The sequence below is a fragment of the Abramis brama genome (genome assembly GCF_963993115.1).
Source record: "Abramis brama genome assembly, chromosome: 24".
Taxonomy (NCBI): domain Eukaryota; kingdom Metazoa; phylum Chordata; class Actinopteri; order Cypriniformes; family Leuciscidae; genus Abramis; species Abramis brama.
Window position 1 is genome coordinate 28,530,408 of NC_139986.1, and position 27,449 is coordinate 28,557,856.

The 27,449-nt window shown below is 35.7% G+C and overlaps 1 protein-coding gene across 1 annotated transcript in view; it reads right to left on the reverse strand.

The window, feature by feature from the left end:
• The window catches only part of scn5lab (sodium channel, voltage gated, type V-like, alpha b), a 153,213-nt gene that overhangs the window by 15,910 nt on the left and 109,854 nt on the right, over positions 1–27,449 (reverse strand). Inside the window, exons 18-21 of the mRNA XM_084102657.1 lie at positions 15,156–15,276; positions 9,828–9,982; positions 3,879–4,052; positions 273–395 (exon numbers count right to left, since the gene is read on the reverse strand). Of these exons, the coding sequence (XP_083958783.1) occupies positions 273–395; positions 3,879–4,052; positions 9,828–9,982; positions 15,156–15,276 (573 nt within the window). The remainder of the gene's footprint in view (positions 1–272; positions 396–3,878; positions 4,053–9,827; positions 9,983–15,155; positions 15,277–27,449) is intronic.

Genomic DNA, 27,449 nt, shown 5'->3' on the forward strand with positions numbered 1-27,449 from the left:
CTTAAAAGTAGAAAAAGGTTATTTAGATTAATAAAATGTTCTTCGCACTAAGAAAAAAATGGTCAAATCAACTTTGAAAAACCTTTATTTTTAAGAGTGTTTGACCTTGAAACCACCTCAGGCTGGTTTAAGAAAATACTTTTTGTTTTTCCATCCTCAGCAAATTCCCTAAAACTGTTTTTGAAACTTCCTGTCTGTGAGCATAAAAAGAGAGAAAAGGCCTCTGGAAATGGAGCATTCACAGATGTGACAGAGAGACGAGTGTATCTTACCCTCATGCCTTCAAACCGGGACAGCGCTCTCAGCGGTCTGAGCGCTCTGAGCGTTCGCAGAGATTTGATGGCAGCAAAGTCGGAGTATCCGAGTGTGTTTGCTACGAGGCTTACTAGAGACACCTATGAGTGACACAGAGCCGAGGACAAAGAGAAGATACAAATGCAGCGTTAATAAAACACACGTGCGACAGTCCTGAGGAAGGAAAACACACGTCAGAAGGCGGCGCTTCTCTGTGCTGGGAGGAAGAATGAGGATTAATCGGGATTGGTTTTCTCGGAAACCCAGTTTCAGCGATCAAAGCCGGATCTGTCAGTGATAAATGTTGTTTTAAACGGCGTGGGTCAGTGTTTTCTCCCGACTCTTTGACCTGTTAAGGGCTGAAGGGCAGTTTAGTGGGCATCTTTGAGCCGTCTACTGAGTGTACTCGGACTCGGGCCCGTTCGGAGCGGGTCTTACCCTCATCCCAGCAAAGCGGGAGACGGCGCGGAGAGGCCGGAGTGCCCGGAGAGTCCGAAGAACACGCATGGTTCCGATTTGGTCATAATTGAACGCACTTGCCATCAGACCAATCACTGAAACCTGTATGAATTGAATTATAGTTCGTTTAGTTAGAGTTTCTCATGAATTTCATATTATTCATATTAATCAAATGGGAATTTCAATGCCAATGTAAATGCATTTCATGTGCATTTAGCAGTTTTGAATGCATTTGATTTAATGTATTCTAAATATTATAATTTTATACATTTCATATTCAAATATGATAAAATCTTCTAAGAACCTTTCACTATTAATTTACACAATACATACAATATTTTGAACCTAACATGATTTTCACTACAAATTAAATGTAAAAAAATATTTCAATGCCAAAGTAAATGCATTTCATGAATTATAGTTCGTTTAGTTCGAGTTTCTCGTGAATTTCATGTTATTCATATTAATCAAATGGGAATTTCAATGCAAAGTAAATGCATTTCATGTGCATTTAGCAGATTTGAAAATACTTGATTTAATATATTCTAAAATCTGTCAAATAAATTTCATATTCAGATATGATAAAATCTTCTAAGAATCTTTCACTATTAATTTACAATGCATAAAATATTTTGAACCTAAAAGACGAGATCACTGCAAATTAAATAAAAAAAGTATTTAAATGCCAAAGTAAATGCATTTCTTGTGCATTTAGCAGATTTGAAAGTACTTGATTTAATATATTCCAAATATTAAAATCTTATAAATTTCATATTCAGATATGATAAAATCTACTAAGAATCTTTCACTATTAATTTACAATATATCAAATATTTTGAACCTAAAATATGAGTTCACTACAAATTAAATTTAAAAAAGTATTTCGATGCATCTCATGTGCATTTAACGGCTTTGAATGTACTTTACCTATTTTTTAAAAAATGTTTCATATTATTCTAATAGGACAAATTTAAAAGACATTTAAAAGACATTAAAATGACTTGTGTCTAAAACACATATAAATATATATTCTATAAATTAAATAATTTTTTAAAAACAAGACACTAAACATTTTTTTTTTTAATGCATTGGTCAATTTTGAGATTTTGGGCTATTTGGCTTTTCACAATGTGTTGTTTCAGATTAGTGGAAAGACATCCAAAATGTACTTTTAAGTGTTTATTTTATTGTTATTTATCTATTTGTGTCTGTAGATTTCAATTTCAATTCATATCTTTAAAGGCCGTTTTCACAAAATGAGTTTTTTCTCCACTTCAGAAGCACTTATATTCACTAGAATTTACAGTTTTATTCCTATCTATATTCTGAAGGTTTTTACTGAGGGGTTTGTTTATATATCATTTACCTTGTTTTTTTACAACATTTTATTCCTGAAAGCATGGTGAAAATTAAGTACTTTTCTGTTTGTTGACAGATTTTTCTGATAAAAAGAGAAATCCCCTCAGTAATAAACTTTAACTCTAATATGTCAACCAAATCAAACAAGTATTTTAAACCTGTTTTTATCCAATGTTCAGATATTTGTTCTGAAATCATATGCATATTTACTTAGATAATGCATATTTCCGAATGCAATTTTTTTTTTTTATTCTTTCTGTTCTAAAAATATACATTTTAAGCACATTTTCTACATTTCATATATTTGAGGTGAAGGTGAAGTGTGTAATTTCTCCAACACTTACATCACCAAACAGATTCGAGAAAGTATTTTAACATAAAAAAAATTACACTCTTTAGCTTTCACATCACATCTTTAGAATTTAGTTTCAAATTCACAGCCCTCCTCACCAGTATATTTCTTTTCTTTTCACTGAATTTAACCACATATATAAAACTCAAATCCATATTTATAAAAGCACAGTACAGTAAAGATTGTTCCATGTACACTATGAAACAGTGAATTACAGTGTTGTAGTTAATAACAGTGATGCGGTTATGGTTGTTTTGGCTCTTTGGTCACAGTAACAAATGCCATTTATAATTGAATAGATAAAGAATTATCTACCACAAATGTGACCCTGGATCACGTCACCAGTCTCGAGTCGCACGGGTATATCTGTGGCAATAGCCAACAATACATTGTATGGGTCAAAAAAATATCGATTTTTGTTTTATGCCAAAAATCATTAGGATATTAAGTAAAGATCATGTTCCATGAAGATATTTTGTAAATTTCCAACCGTAAATATATAAAACATTTATTTTTGTGAGTGAATGCAGCACAATCGCCAACATAAATGCACAACTTTAAAGGAGATTTTCTCAATGTTTCGATTTTTTTACACCCTCAGATTCCAGATTTACAATAGTTGTATCTCAACCAAATATTGTCCTATCATAACAAACCATACATCAATGGAAAGCTTATTTGTTCACCTTTCAGATTATGTATAAATCTTAATTTAAAAAAATTGACCCATGTGACTGGTTTTGTGGTCCAGGGTCACAATATAGAAATGCATCTTAGAAAATCGGAATAATGAGAAAAATACTGAATTGCTACAATTATCTATCTAGTCCCAATTATCCTGAATTAACCCCTACATTTTTTATGTTTTGATAATTATTCTATAAACATTAAAAATGCTTTTTTTTGACTAACTCTTTCAAAGGAAACAACAATTTATAGATTTTCTTTATTAATTCAATGTGCATTTAACACTTTAAAATCACTAAATATTAAAATGAACCTACACTATGAATTCAATACTTTGAACCAGAACACTTTATGTTTTAAAAGTTGTGCATAAATTGATATAGAATCAGCCAACCCAAATATGTACATACTTTACATATGAATACCTACAAATAATGATATTGCGATGTACTGAAATACAGGACCAAAACAAACAGCACCGTATCACTGCACTGTATCTGGAGTGCGGACAACAGCAAAACAATATGACAATTACTATAAATGATCTTTTAATAACACTCACAAAATGCTGAAACGCATTTATTTGATTATTATATATCATAAAAGTTGATCTCTGTAAAACTGGCCTTATTCAGTCTCCCTGAGATTTGAAATGTTTTATAATAAAGCACTAAGGCTGTTATTCATATGCAATTAGACGCTGGTAAAAGTAAGCGGATGCACTTACATCCACGATGAGAAAGTCCAGCCAGCACCAGTAGTTGGTGAAGTATTTCCTGAAACCGTAGGCGATCCACTTCAGACTCATCTCTAAGATGAAGATGTACGTGAAGATCTTGTCTGCGTATTCAAGCACCACTTTGACCACTTTCCTCTGTTCAATGTAAATGTCTTCAAATGCCTTTCAACAGAGAGAGATGCAGAAGAACACACACAGTACAGGGTGAGGAAGACTTCAGACCTTCATCTGTTCATTCTGTCAGGATTACACAATATGACAAAAAAGCAGTGTTTAGATCCTGATGAGCCATGTTATAAAGAAAGAAAGTCATTCGGCTTTGTTAACAGTGTTCATTTAGCATCATAGAGATATTATTATTGTTTTTATTAATATGTTGACTTTTAAAAACTGATTATTTTTCTGTTTTCTGTTTTCATTCAGTTTTGCCATTTAAAAAAAAAAATCTATGGTTTTTGTTCATTTTTATTTCAGTTTTAGTTTGAGTGTTTATGTTTCCTTGGATTCTAGATGAAAAAATAAATTTTATTTTATTTCAGTTAATTTTTTATTTTATTTCAAGTAACGGAAATGTAGTTTTATGGTTATAGTTTTAGTTAATGATAATAACTCTGGTTTTGACGAGTGTTAATTTAGTATGATTGAGATAATAATAGTTTTATTGTATTCATTTTTATAAATATTTTGAATGTTTTTTTTGTTTGTTTGTTTTTGATTCTACTTAATGTTTTAGTAATTTAGTTGTGTGTTTTATTTTTTTTTAAGTATGTCTATATAGTTTTTATTAATTTTAAATAATATAATAAATATATTAAATTGTATATATATATATATATACATATACATATACATATATATGTATATGTATATATATATATACAGTGAGGAAAATAAGTATTTGAACACCCTGCTATTTTGCAAGTTCTCCCACTTGGAAATCATGGAGGGGTCTGAAATTGTCATCGTAGGTGCATGTCCACTGTGAGAGACATAATCTAAAAAAAAATAATCCAGAAATCACAATATATGATTTTTTAACTATTTATTTGTATGATACAGCTGCAAATAAGTATTTGAACACCTGTCTATCAGCTAGAATTCTGACCCTCAAAGACCTGTTAGTCTGCCTTTAAAATGTCCACCTCCACTCCATTTATTATCCTAAATTAGATGCACCTGTTTGAGGTCGTTAGCTGCATAAAGACACCTGTCCACCCCATACAATCAGTAAGAATCCAACTACTAACATGGCCAAGACCAAAGAGCTGTCCAAAGACACTAGAGACAAAATTGTACACCTCCACAAGGCTGGAAAGGGCTACGGGGAAATTGCCAAGCAGCTTGGTGAAAAAAGGTCCACTGTTGGAGCAATCATTAGAAAATGGAAGAAGCTAAACATGACTGTCAATCTCCCTCGGACTGGGGCTCCATGCAAGATCTCACCTCGTGGGGTCTCAATGATCCTAAGAAAGGTGAGAAATCAGCCCAGAACTACACGGGAGGAGCTGGTCAATGACCTGAAAAGAGCTGGGACCACCGTTTCCAAGGTTACTGTTGGTAATACACTAAGACGTCATGGTTTGAAATCATGCATGGCACGGAAGGTTCCCCTGCTTAAACCAGCACATGTCAAGGCCCGTCTTAAGTTTGCCAATGACCATTTGGATGATCCAGAGGAGTCATGGGAGAAAGTCATGTGGTCAGATGAGACCAAAATAGAACTTTTTGGTCATAATTCCACTAAACGTGTTTGGAGGAAGAAGAATGATGAGTACCATCCCAAGAACACCATCCCTACTGTGAAGCATGGGGATGGTAGCATCATGCTTTGGGGGTGTTTTTCTGCACATGGGACAGGGCGACTGCACTGTATTAAGGAGAGGATGACCGGGGCCATGTATTGCGAGATTTTGGGGAACAACCTCCTTCCCTCAGTTAGAGCATTGAAGATGGGTCGAGGCTGGGTCTTCCAACATGACAATGACCCGAAGCACACAGCCAGGATAACCAAGGAGTGGCTCTGTAAGAAGCATATCAAGGTTCTGGCGTGGCCTAGCCAGTCTCCAGACCTAAACCCAATAGAGAATCTTTGGAGGGAGCTCAAACTCCGTGTTTCTCAGCGACAGCCCAGAAACCTGACTGATCTAGAGAAGATCTGTGTGGAGGAGTGGGCCAAAATCCCTCCTGCAGTGTGTGCAAACCTGGTGAAAAACTACAGGAAACGTTTGACCTCTGTAATTGCAAACAAAGGCTACTGTACCAAATATTAACATTGATTTTCTCAGGTGTTCAAATACTTATTTGCAGCTGTATCATACAAATAAATAGTTAAAAAATCATACATTGTGATTTCTGGATTTTTTTTTTTAGATTATGTCTCTCACAGTGGACATGCACCTACGATGACAATTTCAGACCCCTCCATGATTTCCAAGTGGGAGAACTTGCAAAATAGCAGGGTGTTCAAATACTTATTTTCCTCACTGTATATATATACATATATATATTTCAGCTAACGATTGTTTTATTTCAAGTAACAAAAATGTTTAGTTTTTATGATTTTAGATATACTATTCCAGGTCTGGACCAACATTAGGTTGAGCAAATGATAAATTTGTATTGTTGTATTATGTCTTTCGCTCTCTATTAAGTGTCCAGTGTGTGTCTGAGCGGTTCTACTGCACATATGATGTCCAGGCAAACATCTGCGTCCACCAGACTCTGCACTGGTTCTGCCGACTCTGCAGTTTCTCGTTTTCTGCTTACTTTCAGTTTTCATGTGTAATCCTTCAAGTGCACGTCTGAAAGAACAGCTGGCTGCTGAAGCTGCTGGTAAATGCCACTAAAATACCAGCCGGTCGACACACACCTGGCACCCGCGTGCCGAGACCAACACTGACATTCGGCCCTCTCTGGGAGGCACACACACAGGGTCTTTAAGGAAATCACCAGTGTTATATAATATTATGCAGCGGGAATATATATATTTTGCTCTGGCATTTTTGCTACTGTTTTCTGTGTTGTGCATAATCTTACAACGTCAGAACTGGTATTGATTAAAGTCAACATGAAATCAACACTGAACCCATTTGCTTTCTCAGCACATGTTCCTGGACTTATTGCCATCCATCATCAGTGCATGTTATAATAAATGGAATTATAAATGGAATTATATCATATTACAGTAAAGATTACAAGTATGATAACATTCCTTTATTAATACATTAAACCATTAGGCCTATATAATGCTTAACGTTAATAGTTAATGTACATGGACTGAACACATATACACTACTGTTCAAAAGTTTGGGGTTAGTGAGATTTTTTAACGTTTTTCTTTTCTTTTTTTAAGTCTCACCAAGACTGCGTTTATTCAATTAAAAACACAGTAAAAACAGTAATATTGTGAGCTATTATTACAATTTCAAATCAGTGTTTTCTATGTGAAAATATTTTAAAATGTAATTTATTCCTGCGATGCAAAGCTGAATTTATAGCATCATTACTCCAGTCTTCAGTGCCATGATCCTTCATGATTATTATCAATATTGAAAAAAGGTTCATATACTTTTTAATGGAAACATGATAGATTTTATTTTTCAGGATTCTTTGATGAAAAGAACAGCATTTATTTGAAATAAAATCTTTTGTAACATTATAAACATCTTTTATATTATATATATATATATATATATATATATATATATATATATTAAAAAAATGTAAACATATAATCATCCATATATAATTTTTTTATATGAAACTATTTTAATGCACATTATCTAATGAGCCAATTAGATAATAATTATTCAATGCAATAATGAAAGTGTTAGTGAATGTCAAATTTTTGAGCAATAACTGCTTAAAAAAGTAAGAAAGCGCTGCATTTCAGTCTTATTGTCGGCCATTTCACTTGATAAACCTCAGAAAACACAAAAACGTCAGGCAACAAATGAATAGAAGTGTTAATTTAGTGGTAAAGCGAGTCTGTGTGACAGGACGAGCGAGGCTGGGATTGTAACAGCTCGTGGCACGTGTTGCTGTAGATTAGCGTCAGACGACTTCTCTCTCAGAGACGCCGGTCAGCAGGCCGTCGGCTAACAGGAAGTGAGCTGCCACTTCCTGTCTCACACACAGCAACTCCTGTGTGCTTGGCTTCGAGTCAGTGAGGAACAAGCTGTCATGAGGTCAGTGAAGCAAGCAAACCAACCAGTGAGAAGTCTTTACTGGCTCCTTCCCACAAGCTCTTTAAGGCAAGACTCTTCTGGCAAAACCAGTGTTTTCATGCTCGGGTCAGTTTCTGCTTTCATAACGTGTGACTTTACAGTTTTATTCATATCTTCTGAAGGTTTGTTCATACTGTATATCATTTGCCAGATTTATATAACATTTTATTCCGAAAATCATGTATTTTTTTCTGCCAGTATTTATGCAGTGATAAAAAGAGAATACAAAATCTCCTCTGTAAAAACCTTTAACATGTTGACAAAATTAAACAATCGTTTTGAACCTCACTGTATCCAATGTTCAGAGTGAACCTGCTCTGGAAATTTATGCAAACTAATTCATATTTAATTTGATAATGCATCATTTGCATATTTAGGCATAACATTTTGCCTTAATGTACTTTGATTAATCAACTGGGAAGTATGGTGCGATCTATTAACATTTTTACCCTATTCACCTGTGGTGTCTCGGCGTAAAGGGTTAGCTCACCCAAAAATGAAAAAAAATTCATCAATTACACACCATCATGTCGTTCCAAATCCGTAACACAACATCAAGACAATAAAGACAAAAGCGCAGCATTTAAAGATCATTTACGATGACTGAAATCACAGAACTGACTGGTATTTCGCTGCTGAGGTGTGAGTGGACTCTTAAAGGAGTAGTTCACTTCAGAATTAAAATCTCCTGATAATTTACTCTCCCCCACGTCATCCAAGATGTTCATGTCTTTCTTTCTTCAGTCAAAAAGAAATTAGTTAGAAAGTAAACATTCCAGGATGTTTCTCCATATAGTGTCTTCAATGGGGTCCAACGGGTCGAAGGTCCAGATGTGAGTTTCAGTGCAGCTTCAAAGTCTCGACACGATCCAGCCGAGGAATAAGAGTCTTGTCTAGACAAACCAGCGGACATTTTAGAACAAAATAAATATTTATATACTTTTTAACCACAAATGCTCGTCTTGCACGTCCACGACTTCACGCATTTCGTAATCCCGTTGAAAGGTCAAGCGGTGACCGGACGTAGGAGGAAAATGTAGAGTAGAAAAACTCCATCTTATTTTCTCCGTCCGACATCGTTGTTTTACCTTTTTTTATTAGTATTTTTGTAAATGCCGTTTGACTTAGTCTTTGCACGTTCTCTTTGTAAACACTGGGTCGGTTCTTACGCCTAGGTCACGCTTGACCTTTCAACCTGATTACGTAATGCGTGGACCATCACAGAGCTAGTGCAAGACGAGCATTTGTGGTTAAAAGTATATAAATGTTTATTTTGTTATAAAATGTCCGCTGGTTTGTCTAGATAAGACTCTTATTCCTCGGCTGGATCGTGTCAAGACTTTGAAGCTGCACTGAAACTCACATCTGGACCTTCAACCTGTTGGACCCCATTGAAGTCACTATATGGAGAAACATCCTGGAATGTTTACTTTCTAACTAATTTCTTTTCGACTGAAGAAAGAAAGACATGAACATCTTGGATGATCAGGACATTTTCTGAAGTGAACTTATCCTTTAATGGTTAAAAGCCAGAATGAACCTCACTGGACTGTCAATGAAGGAACAGAAATCTCTCCGATTTCATTAAAAACATCTTCATTTGTGTTTCGAGGATGAACTAAAGTCGTACAGGTTTGGAACGACATGAGCTTGAGTAAATGATGACAGAATGTTGATTTCTGGATGAACTGAATGTAGAGACGAAGCTCACCAGCGCTCCACTGCTGAGGAGGATCATGAAGATGATGAAGGTCTCGAACCAGCTGTGCTCCACGATCTGATAACACGTCTTCCTCAGACGCCACCAGGCTCGGCCCAGACCCTCCGACGTGTTGATGTCACAGCACTTAAAGTGACGTACACACACTGGGGGGGAAAATTTTAAGATCAATGATTATTAATTTGTTAACAAACAAGTATTCATTACTTCAGTGAGCTCATTGTCATTAATATTTTGATTTAGCTTTTATTTTCAGTGTTCAAGTTCATTTTTATATAAAAAATTATTGTCATTTAGTTTTATTTCCAGTCAACAATTTTAGTGATTCAACTTGGCAAAGCAACATTTCTAATTTTCGTTTAGTTTAAGTTTTTCAACTAATATATATATATATATATATATATATATTCTAAATATTTTTATAGAAATATTTTATTTTATTTCTTCTTAATTTCAATTAACGTAAATGTTTATCGATTGCACTGGCTCACTGTGTCCAACTAAAAAGTAATAAAATATTAAATAATGTAACTAAATGATAAATAATATGAAAACATAAAAAAAAAATATTTAAAAACATTAACAATAAATTCTCAAGCAAATTATATGAAGTAAAATTAATACTTTTTGTTTAAATATCATGGATTTTTAAAAATTATTTTTGAGGGAGTATACTGGGGTCCGTGCTATGACATCATTTCCTGTTGTATGTTTTGTGTCACATGACAACAAAATGATTCCTGTAGACTAAATGAATAACTTGCTAAATGAATAAATGTAAATGGCTACAACACACTGAATAAATATTTAAAACAAAACTGCTTCACTTCTTTCATTTTTAAAGAAACGATACTGAATTGAAGAATATCCCAAACTACTTTATATTTTGTAATACAATAATAGATTATCCACGTATCGAGCGCAAGTAATTGAGACCATAAGTGAGAAGAAGAAACTCATTTTGCTGACTTTTCCACTTTCAAAACCTCTTTGTTCAAATCAACATTTGAAAACGCAACTTCAAAAGACTTCAAAGAGCTTGAAAACACTTCAGAAGATCACAAATGCAGTTCCAGTGAAACGTGGAGATCAATACGTGAACTGCTCTTCTGTGTAACACACACACACACACATCAGTGGAGTAAGTGATGAAGTCAGCGCTGGTAAATGGACCTCGCGAGGCTGATGTAAAAGGTCTTCGTCTTGCTAATCTGAGGCTCTTTTATGTGCCATAATCCCGGCCGGTATCACTGGCGCTCTTAAAGCTCCACGTCTATAACAACGAGTCCCTGCCATCAAATCCCATTTGAGCCTCGCATGGCCGTGGAAGCGTCTCCATTACTGGCATCTGAGCTCTTCTAAATTAACTTATTCCCTGTAAACTTAATAACAGGGTTATGGTAACAGGGTTCTCTCAACTCAATTTGTAGCGATGCTCCTGCTCTCCTCAGACATTTTAGCACTCGGGCATCACCATTCATCAGACAATTAACAACATCAAGACCAAATCAACAGAGCTGCGAGTCTGAGGTTATTGGTGACTTCATCATTCTCTTGATCTGACATGTGAACATGTGCAGCATTACAGAGAGTTGTGCTTACTAGGCACATTACTGTTCTAGTGCTCATGCTAACGGTAGCATCCATTATAAACAACTTTTTTATTTTACGAACGCCAAACCTACATTTATTTATTTTATTCCAGGAAAATAGAGTATGTTAATTATTATATATTATGCATTAAAAATGCAAAATGTCAAATCCATTAATTTCTCCTCTATCTAGAAAGCATTTATTGCATTGTGCTTGTTCCAGCAACCTTTTTAGGCAATCAATAAATCAATAAATAAATAATGTATATTAAGTATTAGTACGTCTATAAATAAGCAAACAAACAAACAAATAAAAAAGTATAAAAACGTGACTTGTATTTTAGAAAAATATGGTATATTAAATCCTGAAGTTACCATGCATTCAAATCATTCATTTCTAAAATGCATTACAATTGCAAAATGTAAAATGCATTATTATTTTTTCTTTAACTAGAACGTGTTTATTGCATTGCACTTTGCATTTTTTGGGCAATAAAGACACATTCTCCTCAGTGATTTCCCTTTGAAATGTGTGAATCTGCCCTCTTCACCTCTGATTCAGTTCAGTCATGTGATAGTGTGCCGTTATTCGATTTATAGGTTCGTTTTAGGCAATAAACAAACAAATAATGTTTATTAGTATTGGTATGTCTATAAATGACATAAATAAATAAGTAATATTCATATTAGTATGTCTATAAACAAAAAGCAAATAAATAAATGCAAATAAATATAATTCTTAGTTATTATTAGTATCTATAAATAAAAAAATATATATTAGTATTAATATGTTGCATGTTTTGATGATAAAATATAAAATAGTGATTTATTTTTCAGGAAAATATGGTATGTTAAATCGTTAATCGGTAATTTCGAAAATGCATTAAAAATGCTTAATGTCAAATCCATTAATTTCTCAATCAATAAATAATGTATATTAAGTATTAGTATGTCTATAAATAAGCAAACAAACAAACAAACAAATAAGTATATATAATGTATATTCATTTTAGTATGTCTAAAATGTCTCGCACATTTTAGATGGTAAAAACGTGACTTGTATTTTAGAAAAATATAGTATATTAAATCCTTAAGTTACCATGCATTCAAATCATTAATTTCTAAAATGCATTACAATTGCAAAATGTAAAATGCATTAATTTCTCTTCTAACTAGAAAGTGTTTATTGCATTTTTTGGGCAATAAAGACACGTTCTCCTCAGTGATTTCCCTTAGTAACGTGTGAATCTGCCCTCTTCACTTCTCCGGCAGAGAGCTGTGGACTGATTCAATTCAGTCATGTGAAAGTGTGCCGTTATTCGATTTATAGGTGAGAAATCCGATCTGGCCTCAACGAAACCCTGGGATGTGTCCTGTCATCTGAGAATTACAAGGCAGCTCATTTCCCATAAATCACTCACTCCTTAAAAGAGACAGCAGTTTATGGGCTGTCCCGACAAGCAATCCCATTGTTTTCCACCGTACGGAAATAAAGTCGACAGCTTATAAAGTGCAGATCTGAGGCGGTTGTGTAACCACACACACACACACTTCTCAGAACAAACTCTTACTTAACAAAGCAAATGCACACAATATAAAGACCCTCAAGATGATTGGCCTCTTTTCATGTCTTATTTTCAAATTTGGAGGGAAAGTTGCGAGTAGAATTAAAGATTCCATTTGGAACCTTTAACGGTTCCGTCAGGCGACTCGTATCGACTCGAGGGATTCCCAACATGGGATCATTTTATGGATTTAGATTCAGATCATTCATTCATTTTAAATTTTCATTAAACTTTATGAATTAAACTACTACTTTATGACCAGAAACAAACCTGTTAAACATGAAAGTATTATGCAATCATTTAAGACATTTCTCCTTATATAGAACCGTTTTGGCATAAAGTGTTGTTTAAAATGAGTTAAGAACCTTCTTTACTAACCAGCGTGCAAAATATCATGATCAAAACTAATTGCATGAACAATTAGCACTTAATATGACTTTGTATTACTAGCACTTCTCGTTTTATTGCCTTCTTTAGAGGAATTTCTTCATTTGGATAGAGATGTAAATGTTAATAATTGAGATTTCAATTGTCTTTTTTTGACACTAAGAGCCGCCCTTCAATTTCATGACTTATAATTAAGATCAATAACTGATGTTTAATCGTATAAAACTATTACAGTCAGACACTACGAGTCGAGAGTCAGCGTTTCAGCACGTCGGGGTGAATCTGACTGGACCGGCGGGTCGATGCATTCAACAAAATTAAATATAGAGAGTCAGTCATCATCAAATTAACACAGGACCATTTCGTCTCTGACGGGCCTCTTCAAATCTATGCTGACACAGGACGTCCAATTTAATGCCCCATTGCCCTTTTAAAGGTCAGTTCATTGGTTAATGTTTTCTATCACATCACCTGCGCTTCAGAACGAGAGTAAACAGGAGGATCAGAAAACACTGATTCCACCGGCTTGATACTGGAGATCTCTCGTACTTCAGCTGAAATAAAAGAGTTAAAGGGTCCGTTCACCCACTAATGAAAACTCTGTCAGTAATCACTCTCCCTCATGTTGTTCAACCCCGTCAGACTTTCCTTCATCTTCAGAACACAAATGAAGATATTTCTGATGAAATCTGAGTGTTTCTCTGAGTGAGTTGATGTAGTGTAACAGCGCAGCGCTTCTGGGTTGTACGTCAGAACGGAGGCTCACTATTGGCCGACGCTGGTCATGTGATGCGTGTGATGCTGGCCAATAGTGAGCCTCCGTTCTGACGTACAACCCAGAAGCGCTGCGCTGTTACACTACGTCAACTCACTCAGAGAAACACAGAAGAACATGAAGAGTTGAAGAAAGTCGTTATTTTTGCGCACAAAAAGTATTCTCGTCGCTTGATAAACTTAAGGTTGAGCCGCTGTAGTCACTTGGACTATTTTAACGATGTCTTTACTAACTTTTCTGGGATGGCAGATCTCGATTACAGAGAAGCCTATGGAGGAGTGAGACAGCTCTCAGATTTCATCAGAAATATCTTCATTTGTGTTCTGAAGATGAAGGAAAGTCTGACGGGAGAGTAATTACTGACAGAGTTTTCATTAGTGGGTGAACGAACCCTTTAAGCTCTTGGTAAATAAAACTATTTCCGTGATGATGAATAGTGAATAGTGAAGTTTTTTACCCATTGATTTTCAAAACATTCGGATCCTCAAATCAAATCAAACACACACACATTTGATTCAAACCAAAAACATTTGAAAATCTGGAAAAGTGCATGTTGTTTGTGTCATCCAATGCTTTGTGTTGTTTTATTTTTTGTGTGAGGAAAAGATGGAGAAAATGAATGTGATTTTTACTTCTATAACCTTCTGCGCTTTACTTTACTTTAACGCTGTATGATTTGAGAATGAATCGAGCTATTGGTCATCATAAGAGTAAAGCTGCTTGCACACTGAGTCCGAAATGTCCGTGTGTGTTTTTATCCGTCATTCGGTGTCTCTGAATTGTCCACACACACCTCTCAGAACGCTGTACGGATGCGGAAAACACAGAAAATTGAACCCGATCCAAATTTCTTTATGACGGATGAAAGTTTCAGAGGCAGTGTGTAAACGTGATTGACACAACATGAGGTCATATTTATTTTTTAACGCGTGGAAATTCGGGACTCGGTGTGCAAGGACCTCAGCTAGCGTCTCTGTCAGTGTGGTGTGGGATTACGCACGATCAGGGAAGCAGTTTTCCGGCTCCATGGTTTCTTCTGCCGTCTCGGAGTATTCGTCCTCTTCCTCGCCGGGCTTCCGGAGGTCGATGGTGCTGCCCTCTGATAGGCTGGTCTCATCGCTCTGAAAATCACGAGAGCCAATCAGATCACTGGACCGATGCATTTACTTAAAACTTACTTATGATATATTTCACCTCTGCAATCATTCATGATTCCTGGAGAGTTAAAACCAAAAATCTCATTGTGTTTCAGATTTATAAATGAATCATTCGGACAGATTTGTGAACAGGTTTGACTAACTTGCAGGATCAAGCCTATCAAATACTTTAGAGATGAGCATGACAAGACAAATGTATAGATATGACAATATATACGCCTTTTCCATGATCTGGGGTGAAACTGTGAAAGTTGTTTATTTATAAATTGTGTGTTTGTGCGTGCATTCATGTGTGGTGTGTGTGTGTGTGTTGGTGAGTGTGTGTGTGTTGGTGAGTGTGTGTGTGTGTGCGTGGGTGTGTGTGTGTGTGTGTGTGTGTGTGTGCGTGGGTGGGTGAATGTGTGTGTGGGTGAATGTGTGTGTGTGTGTGTGTGTGTGTGCATGGGTGTTTGTGTGTGTGTGTGTGTGTGCGTGCGTGGGTGAGTGTTTGTGTGTGTGTGTGTGTGTGTGTGTGTGTGTGTGTGTGTAGTGTGTGTGTGTGTGTGCGTGCGTGCGTGGGTGAGTGTTTGTGTGTGTGTGCGTGCGTGGGTGGGTGGGTGTTTGTGTGTGTGTGTGTGTGTGTGTGTACGTGGGTGGGTGTTTGTGTGTGTGTGTGTGTGTGTGTGTGTGTGTGTGTGTGTGTGTGTGTGTGTGCGTGGGTGGGTGTGTGTGTGTGTGTGTGTGTGTGTGTGTGTGTGTGTGACTGCAGACTGATTTATTCTGCTGTTCAGGGGTGAGCGAGTCTCCAGGTGCGACTTGGTTTCCTTGTCAAACTGTGACACACTCAGTCCATCATCACGTCTGTTCAAACTAGAGGAAGCTCATGCTAAGTGGAGCGCTGAAGAGTGTGTGTGTGTGTGTGTGTGTCTGTGTGTGTGTGTGTGTGTGTGTGTGAGATTGTCCATGGAAATGTAATACCAGACAGCCGAACTCCCCTCCAGATGCCGGATTCACCCGACGGCACGAGAAACATCTGAGATCATCTGAACTAACATCTGAGAGAGTAACACTGAACTTCTGTGGTTTAGGTTATCTGAGGTTTAGTTTATCTGAGGTTTAGTTTATCTGTGGTTTAGTTTATCTGTGGTTTAGTTTATCTGAGGTTTAGTTTATCTGAGGTTTAGTTTATCTGAGGTTTAGCTGCTCTAACACACAGAATATGCCTGAAAATGGACCAAAAACAAAACAGTGTCCAATAAAATGCTGCCGAGGATGATATCATCCTTTCCTATAATGCAGCTGCAAAGCAAGTAGAAAATGATGATTCATGGCTGCAAAATGAGCTTCAAAATTAAGAAATGTTAAGTAATACTCCCAATATTATAATGACACAACATGAAAAAGGTGTAAACATTTACAAGGGTGAACTCACGCTGTCAAGAGCATGTCCAGGTCATATTTTACATACGAATAAATCAATCAATAAATATTTTTTTTATTTTTTATTTCTTATTTTGTTTTTATTTAATACTTTTGTTTATTTATTATTAATAATAATAATAATAAAAATAATACATTAAATTAAATATACTATAATTGATTAAAACAAAATAAGAACTATAATAAAGAAATATATATAAAAATTCTACATATATATACAGTATATATACTGCATATCACCATTATGTTCATGATATTAAGCACATTATCAAACATTACTTTAAATGTATATTAAATGTAAATGTAAATTAAAAACAAGTTTTTGATCAATACTTAAAACACTTAAATATTTATTATGATCAATAGGGCTACTTTAATAATTGATTTTTTTTTTATTAATTAATTAATTAATTAAAATATATTAATTAAAAAGGGCTGTCAATTGTTTAGAACATTTAATTACAAAATAAATAAATAATTGGTTGTAAGTGTTTTAACAATGCAAAAAAAAAAAAAAAAAACGTATGTCATAAAAAAGGGCTTCATTTTCTTTATGCAAAATACAATGCCAAATTTTATCTTGATTTTGGGATGAAATATGATCAGTGTTTCCATTGAGAAAAGAGGGAAGAGAAGAAGACAAAAACAGATATGTGATATTCGCCCGACTGTCCAGTCTCTGTCTAATCTAATGTTCTCTCCGTTCTGTCTGAACCTCAGATTCTAACATCTGATTTCCACTTCCATAATCCTTGAATTGTCATTCCCTGAATCACGCATCTGTCATTCATCCCTCCGACAATAAACACAGCGAAGCTTTCCTCCAATTACAGCGTCTGGAACCGTCGCTCCAGGCTCGTTTTTCACGTTAAGCGGCCGAGACGATCTGATGGGATCGCACTGGAATATGATCTGGTTTCGCTGAGCACTCAGTAAACAGGTAATGAGCTCAGTGTGACGTCATCAATATCTCTGTGTTCTGTCAGTGTCGGGAAGCGTGACGGGACATTAGCTGGCAGCTTTATTCGTCTCGCACGCGTCCAAACTCAAGTTTAATGCCGTTCTCGCCGGCGTGTGAGGAATCCCAGCACTGAGGGAGGTCGAGTTGCACAAAAGCCCCATAAATAACCTCCCGCGGGGGGACCGGGGCCACAGTGTGGCATTCATGCCTGAAATCAGACCTCGCTGCGTGTGTGTGTGTGTGTGTGTGTGTTCGGCTGACCGGCCCGTATAACACGTATGATTTGAGAACCAATAAAACCATCCTTCACGTCCACCTGTCGAGAAGCAGCATCTGTCAATCACACAGCAAACACATCAATAACACACTCTAATCACATGATGCCATTAGAGCGAGTGTGTGGGACAGATCCATACTGCATTATTCCCTGTTTACTGGACAAACCTGGGATTCGATCGGTCTGTCTGACTGTCGTCGGTCTGTCTGAGCGATGCCGAACACGACCAGATCAAAGCATTACTGCCATAGAGCTTCTATTAGGGATGCATGATTTGGAGAAAAAAATATAATTGCATTTTTGATAAAAAATTCCAATAAAATAAAAATCCAGGTTTGCTGGACTTGATGGATAATATATATATATATATATATATATATACAAGTATATATATATATATATATATATATATATATATATATATATATATATATATAATAGCTATGAAAAAAATTACACTGTAATTTTTCCCCCCACATTTTTTAAAAATCCAGGTTTAGAGTTGCACAATTTGGCAAACTTTTTATGATTATATTAATATGGCTATAAAATAATAATAATATTTATGTTATTATTGTTTGATAGTCATATTGATATATAATATTTCTTTAATTTAATATTTAATTTAATATTTCTTATTTCTTTAATTATTTAATGGTTTTATTTTTATTTAATATTAATAATAATAATAATAATAAACAATAACAATAGTAATATATTGGTAATAATAATAACAACAACAATAAAAACCTGTATAAACAAAATAAGAAATATTACACTGTAAGAAAAAAAACAGGCTTGCTGGTTGTAGGGATGTACGATTTGGTAAAATTTGTATATATCAATATGGCTATAAAATAATAATAATAATAATAATAATAAATTGAATAAAATAATTAATTAAAATAAAAAAATATTAAAAAATAAAATAACTATGTAATATTTCACTGTCAAAATTCTAATAATTAAGAAAAATACAACAATAATAATATATTTTACATTACAACTGTAAAATTACAGTATATCTCTTAGTTTCTTCCTTTTCAAATGTTAAACCCTCAGACTGTTAAAGCTCTTAAAGCTGGTCTTCTGTTGGTAAGTGCTTCTCATTATGAGTTTGTGAAGATGTTTGGCATGTGTTCCAGCGAGTCAGGATATGCAACACATGGCAAACATCTTCACAAATGCAGATGCAGATGAAGATTACAGAGAACCGAGACGCTCTGAACCCCGGCCGATCACGCGCTGCTCGCGAGTACATGAACACAGCGCCGCAAGCATATACGCTTCAGTCAATCGCAGCATTTGCGGTTTGATAATCGCATATTGCAATTCCGGTTTTATTTCGATTAATCATGCAGCCCCAGTTTTCATGATGCGATATACACAGGTGATGTAATTCTAGAAAGTCTCAATAATCACAAAGTTGAAAGCGAGAATCACATCTGGCACAAGTAGAGCAACGTGCAAGTGAGTCGAAGACCACAACGAGTGTAATTCAGCAAATAACGGGTCATCTGAGTCTGAACTACGAGCCGTTTCTCAGAAGGCACTCGGCTCTTCTCTGGAAACACAGAGACTGACGGAGAGAGAGAAGAACCGCAGGCCAGACTCACTCCTACACGTCCACATATGTTTCTGATCTCAGCCTGAACTTCTGACGAACACGAGCTCTAATTAGACTCATCTGAACTCTTCTTCAGGTCAAACTCTGAAACGAGTCAAAGTAAATCATGCTGTTCAGAAAGTGTGTTATAAGAGTTTAACTAGTCCTATTTAACTGTAATCTTAAAACTATTATATTTTTAAATGTTCCTAATGTTGTTTTGGAGTCTCCTACGACAGGTTTACATGCATCCCAGGTCAAAAAAATACTTCATATCCACTGCACTTCAGTTCTTTTCTCACAGTGTCTGAAATGGTTGGATCACAGATTCAGTCTCTCTAAACCCCGCCTCTCTGAGAGCTGCTCTGCTCTGATTGGTCAGATGATCCAGTCTGTTGTGATTGGTCGACCGCTTACAGCTCATGTCAGAAAGCAAACGCTCATGATCATATCTGAATCTCAGCTCTTGATCACAGTGATGCGAACAGTGACGATGGCGTGGGTTTTACCGTATCAATCTCATCAAAGTGGATTTGCTTTGTCAGCAGAAAACAGCGTCTTCTCGACACGAACAACACGAACCAAACTCTTCCAGTCTCAGATAAACTACAGTGTTTGAGGGGCAAAGAGACGCTGTTCGCCGGCAGCCAATCAAAACCATAGACTGGCATTATGCAAATTAGTTACAGACCAATGTTGGTTCGAACAGGAAGTGAGACTGGAATTAGACGACTCGCTTCAGGCAGTATAATATAAAGTATAATAGGGACAAAACGTGTGTGTGAGTGTGCGTGTGTGAGTGTGTGTGTAAGTGTGTGTGCGAGTGTGTGTGTGCGAGTGTGTGTGTGTGTGTGAGTACATGCGTGCGCGTGTGTGAGTGAGTGTGTGTGTGAGTGTGTGTGTGTGTGTGTATGTGTAGGTGCGTGCGTGAGTGTGTATGCGTGTGTGTATGCGTGTGCGCGCGTGTGTGTGCATGTGTGAGTGTGTGTGCAAGTGTGTGTGTGCGTGTGCGTGCATGCATGCGCGTGTGTGTGTGCGTGTGTGAGTGTGCGAGTGTGAGTGAGTGTGTGCGTGCGTGTGGGTGCGCGTGCATGTGTGTGCGTGTGCATGTGTGTGTGTGTGAGTGTGTGTGTGTGTGTGTGTCTCCACGTCTGCTCGTGTTTGTCTCTGTGGTTCAGGTGTGACTGTGAGCCGGTGGCGACTCTCTGACATTATAGTACTGTGAAAAACCAACCGCCTGAACACTGAAACACATCAGAAACTCCTCGTAAACATAAACACACACACACACACACACACACACACACACACACACACACACACACACGAGTCAGTGTCACACAGTACGAGTGTAGCGTTGTAAAGGGAAAATGCAAATCTTTAGGAAATGCTTACAGTATAATGTGAGTCTCAGGGGCGTCTGCATCACTCTTACAGGATATTTACATGGACACCAAAACAGCCCATAATAATGACCATGAGGAAATAAATAAATAAATCAATCAATATTACTGCTAGTCGGTCTATCCATCCATCTATAAATGAATATTAGTATACCTATAAATAAATAAATGTATATTAGTATTTGTATACCTATAAATAAATAAATAATGCATATTAGTATTAGTATGTTTGCAAAAAACAAACAAACAAACAAAATGTTTATAAATGTATCCATAAATAAATAAATATTAGTATGTTTAAAAATAAACATAAGTATTATTATGTCTTCAAATAAACAAAACTAGCAAACAAAATGTTTATTTATATCAGTAAAGAAATAAATAATGTACATTACTAATAGTATGTTTAGAAATAAACGTACTAAATGTATATTAATATCACAATATTTAACAAAAAATAAAGAAATATTAATATGTCGAAATAAATCATTAAATAATGTAAAATAGTTTTAGTATGTCTAGAAATAAACACACAAAGTGTATATTACTACCACAATATTCATAAATAAATAAATAAATAGTATTATTATATCTCAAAATAAATAAATATTGTATATTATGTCTAGAAATAAACAAACAAACAAACAAACAAAGTGTGTGTTAATATCACAATATTTATAAATAAATAAATGAACAAAAGATAAATATATTTTAATAAATATCTATAAATAAATAAATAAATTGGTATATCTAAAAATAAATGAATACAATTACTTATGACAAATGAGTCAGTGGTTGTCATACAGTACGAGTGCATAAATAAAAATGCTGCTGTAAAGCAAATATACAGTATAATGTGAGTCTGCGTCACAGGAGTGTTTATATAGAAACCAGATCATATTAATGACGGTAAAATTCGTCATGTAATTGTGTGTGTGAACTTTCCACATCCCTGATGATTATGAGGAGAGAGAGAGAGAGAGAGAGAGAGAGAGAGAGAGAGAGAGAGAGAGAGCATGAATGAAGACAGACTACAATCAGGTTTAGATTTGGGGAAACCCTGATAATCAGGAGGGAAAAACACACAATAGCACGAGAGTTCGGAAAGAGAAAGATAGAGAGAGAGAAGCGTGCGGGAGAGGACAGGTGTGCTGAAAGATAAAAGAACAGGTAAACGAAAAGATAAAAGATGTAGAAGGACAGAATGAGGTGGAACAGGTGTAGTGAAAGATTAAAGAGACAAAACAAATATCAGCTGCTCATAAAGTCCCTCGTCACACAGGTGTGTGTCCCAGATTCAGTTTCAGCACCAACATCAGTGTTTCAGAGGAACACACTCATCTACGGCTCGCTGTGTGTGAGATCACCCTGTCTGAGAGGACGCCAGGAATAAAGATACACACTTTCGGTCTCATTGATCTGACGATTAATAAATGATTCGCTGTCGAAGAGTCCTTAAAAAGCACTGTAAAAAAAACCATTAACTGAAATAAAAATATCAAAAAAACTATTTTTCAGCTATAGCTTCCAAAGCAACATTTCATCTGAATTTAGTTTAACTTGATGTACTAAAATAACTAAAACCAAAACTACAATAAAATGTAATAAAAACTAAATATATATATATATACACACACTATATAACAAAATTACTAAAACTTTAATTAAAATGAAAGTGAAAATGGAAAATACAATATAAATTCAATATATATATATATTAAAAGAATTTAAACATGGAAATATAAATATGAAAAACTATTACAAATATTTAAAAATTAAATATTAGAAAATGTAACTATATTAAAATGATTATAAAATATTGCAATTAAAATGGAAATATTACAATATACAATTCTTATAATATTTTACAAATAAAAATATATATTAGGAAAATATAATTGTGTTATTTATATAAAATATATATTAAAAATGGAAATATAAAAATAATAACTATATTTAAAAATATTACAAATATTTAAAATGTATAATAAAACTATATTAAAAATATAAAACATAAAAACTGAACTATTTAAAAATGGAAATATTACAAATTAAAAACTATTTTAAAAATATAAAATATTTAAAAAATGTAAAAAAAAAATATATATATATATATATATATTAAAAATAAAAACATATTTAAAATGTAAATATAAATAACTATATTAAAAAAAAAAGTAAAATATTAAAATATTTGAAAAAGGAAATATTAAAAAACATAAAATATTACAAATATTTAAGAAGGAAATATCTGCAGCACAGGTGTGTGTGGACTCCCGGAGCAACGTGACACTCATGAAAGCTGGTGGTCCGTCCGTTACACAACGGCATCATGAGAGGGAATTCTCCAAACACACTGCCAGCATTCTGCACATGCCAAGCTGCCAGCAGAGAGCATGCTGGGAAATCAGGACCCGCGTGAACCAGGGGCCCTCGCGGGGAAAGAGCCTCTGTTTGCTTAATAACACCGAGAGTCATGCTACTAATCTTCACTGTGTGCAACCGTAACTTTGCATTCAGCATAAAGCATCTTCTATTATACATTTCATATAATTTAGTAAAAATGTTTTCAATTTATGCAATTATATTATCTACATAATTTAAGTGAAAAGCTGAACTAAAGGAATGATTTTGAGATGTATTTTGTATATATAAATACATACATCTATAAACGTTCAAAAGTTTGTGCTCAGTAATTTTTTTGTTTTTGCAAGAAGTCACCAAGTAAAAATACAGTAAAAATGTGAAATATTATTACAATTTCTATGTGAATATATAGTAAAGTGTAATTTATTCCTGTGATCAAAGCTGAATTTTCAGCATCATTACTCCAGTCTTCAGTGTCACATGATCCTTCACAAATCAGTATAATATGATGATTTGATGCTCAAGAAACATTTCTGATTATCATCATTATTCATACTTTTGTAACCTTGTAAATATCTTTACTGTCACTTTATATCTATATATATATATATGTGTGTGTGAATTCATGCAAAGTCTTTCATAATCCCTCTTTCATAAGCATCTGTGATGTGTATTTAACACATATGCATGCTGAACCTCTAGGCACTCGCTCAGGCATATGGCCACGATTCAGTCGGAACAAACTAATAGATCTGAGCGTGGGGGAAATGTGGACATGACCTCCATTTTTGGGGTGTCCTCAAGGGAAAACATCTCTGGAGGAAGACGCAGGAGAAAATAGCTGTTGGGAGTGGGCGTTCATAACAGTCGAGACAGAAGGAGAGCTGATGTGTGTCTGATAGATGCTTATTAGTCTCTCTATGCAAGGACTTCCCTGGAGGAAGAGACGGAGAGAATGCTAAGAGGACTGGAGACGGTCTGTTACAGCTGGAAACCTGAAGTGTGGGATTTGTGCTTTATCCTGGCGCCGCTGTCCCGTTACAGCACTTACCAACAGTTTAAGAAACAGGATTTGTTTAGTAAATTAAATGGACACTAAATTAACCCTCTGGTGCTCTTCCAGTGTCAGTCAAAAGTGACCAAAATTATTTATTTTTATTTCAATGAAATTAATGTACTATATTTTAGTATTTAATATTTTGTATTTTTAGGGGATTTTATGGTACTGAATTATATTTACGCTGTATTTATAATCCATTTATTCACTTTATGAGCATACATTTCCAACTTTAACTGTCGTAACTCTTGAATGCTTTAAAGCACAGACGTTTGATCTTTTTTCAAAGACGACGTTAGGCAGATTATTGCTGAAGTGAAGAAAAGTGAAATAGTGAAAAGTTTTAAAAAGTGAACTTAAAAAAGTTACAGAATTTTACGTTTATTGTTATGGAAAATGTGCAAAAATTCTATTTTAAATTTTTATATGAAATATATATTTTCAGAAACATGTTTTACTCTAAAACTGTGAAAAAATCAAAACCATAAATCTAAACAAGTTGTGTTCAAAATTTGAGCCTGAAATCTCAAAAAATGAGCTTTCAGTGAGAGTGTGTTCGGCTGCAGTACCAAACGCTTCCACTAGAGGAAATTCGTCTCCCATTCATTTCCAATGCGCTCATTTTTGACCGCGAGGAGCTCAAGTGTGACTATTTATTTCTGGACCATTTAACCTGTTCGAATCATGTCCATGATATTTTTGTGTGTTCACATAGCAAGCGCCAAAACCTTTACCAAGTTTTGTACCATTCCGATGAAGACAAAATTAAAAGATTCAAAAACAAATGTAAAATTTTTCGGTCAAAAGTGACCGAAGACCACCAGATTCAGTCAATGCAACTGCATTATTGTGCCATTAAGCTCACAATCACTCACATGAAACATTAATGAGAGCATCAATGCCACATTTTAAGGATATTATAGATCTAGTCTCACGTTTCGACCATTGACATGAAGTCTATTCCACTTTGCAGTTTGTTCTGGCCGACGGCAGACGCGTATAGACGTCTCACTGACTGCAGTTTGATTGTTTTACACAATGTTTGCGGATGGGTAAATATAAAACCAAACATAACAGGAACCAAGCAGAATGTACAGTACACTTCTGCCCAAAGATATCTTATGTGCTTCTGACTAAAAGTCTTAAAGAGCACCTATTCTGCTTTTTCACGTTCATCTTTCTTCACTGTGTTAATGTTGCTGTTTGAGCATGAAAAAGTTCTTCTCCATCTCAGAGTCAGTGTTTCTGAACTCCTGAAACGCCTCCACTGTAGTCGAGTTTCTTCCGGGAACGAGCACGTCACAATATTCCTCATTATAATAATGCATACGCAGAATAAAGGGGCGGGGCCTGGTTGAGTGAGTTAGTAGTGTGTTAAACTGGCAGTTATGGTAAGGGGCGGGACATTTCACACTCGAAGCGCTCGACCAATCACAACACACTGCTCCAGCCGACCAATCAGAGCACAGTGTGCTTTTCAGAAGGAGGGGCTTCATAGAGACAGGAAGTAAACAGAGTGTTACTGACAGACTGGGATATGGTTTTAGTTTTAGTTAACAACATCAAGCGTAGCGTCAGTTCTGGCAGGACATGTTAGTCAAGCTCGCATCAGTGACTCTCAGCTGATCTAGAACTTGGTAATTATTAGAGGTCTGCTACCCGACCCGAGCCCAACGGGTCCCGAACATTTGTGTAAATAGTTGTGCAACTGCACAAACTTTATTTTGAAGTTTAATGTTTGAGTTCCAGAGGAATATGTGACTGTTTCCCCTGTTCAACCACAGCAAAGTTTCGTAATTTGTAAGTCCGTGCTTTTAGTTTTTCTCTTTTATATTCTTGTGTGCCGACTGCTGAGGGAACCGCTGCGCCTTGGTGAAACGGAGTTTGTACATGTATTTGATTAATTATCGTTGCAAGCAATCATAAAATACAGCATATTGCAAAAAAAGGGGAAAAAAGAAGGTATTTACTGTGAGAAACGGACCTCGGGTTCAGGTCGGGTTCGGGCTTAAAATATAACCGTAATGGTCGGGTCAGTTCGGATCGGGTGTTATGAACCCAGTATGGGTAATATTTGTGGGTTGTTTGTTTTTTCCTTTGCCAGTGTTGCAGGATGGGGTTAGGGTGAGTGATGTCATGATGACTGATGACGAGTACACCTGTGTTGGAGCTGATGCCGGCAATTACAGCAGTTTCCTTCAGCTGTGACGGCGCACTCTCCCAGCCGTGCCGTTTTCATGCCCGATTCGTTTGTTTGTGTTCTTTTCGTCTCGTCTTTTTCCTATTTAATTATTCTTACTTTAATAAATGTTATTCCTTTTGATCATTATCCAACGTGTTGTCTCCTTCTTTGTCGCGGCTTGCGAGCCGGCCGTGACAAACGGGGGCTCGTCCGGGATACTTTCATAAACAAAAACCCTTTTCTATGGGGGAGGGTGTTAAGAACCCAGTATGGGTCATATTGCAAACCGGCTGTGACACGGGTTACATGATTTTGGGTACAGGCCGGGTTCGGGCTTCAGTTTAAAGCCCGTTCAAATCAAGCGTGCCGTACAAGCCCTGAAAAGTGAAGCCAAAACGTCTCGATCGCCCCCCGGTGACTGGTCCTAGTATAGGTCATAAGCCCCGCCTCCCCGTGTTATTCAACGGGACGTGAGACCAACTAAAAAATTTAATTACACTTCAAATATCTTTTTTCCAAAGGTGGTTTCTTTCATTTGCTGTTGTTTTTATCACGCTGATGTAAGTTTGTTTCAAAAATAAGTTGGTTTTTAGTTAGTTACGTGATGCGGTGGTGTAAAGTCATGATTGACAGCTGTGATTGACAGGTTCTCGAGCGAAGTAGTCACTGAAGCACCAACGGACATTTTTTTCGGGATCTTCGGAGGACTGAGGAGATTGTATTTACTTTATTTTAACAAGCCTCTTGTCGTACTGCAATCAGTTTTTAAAAAAGTGTGCAGAATCCACTCTCCCTGAGTGCATTCTGCGAGAGTGAGGGCGGAGCGTTGATTTCGCGGCTTTACTTCCTGCTCACTACTGCGCAG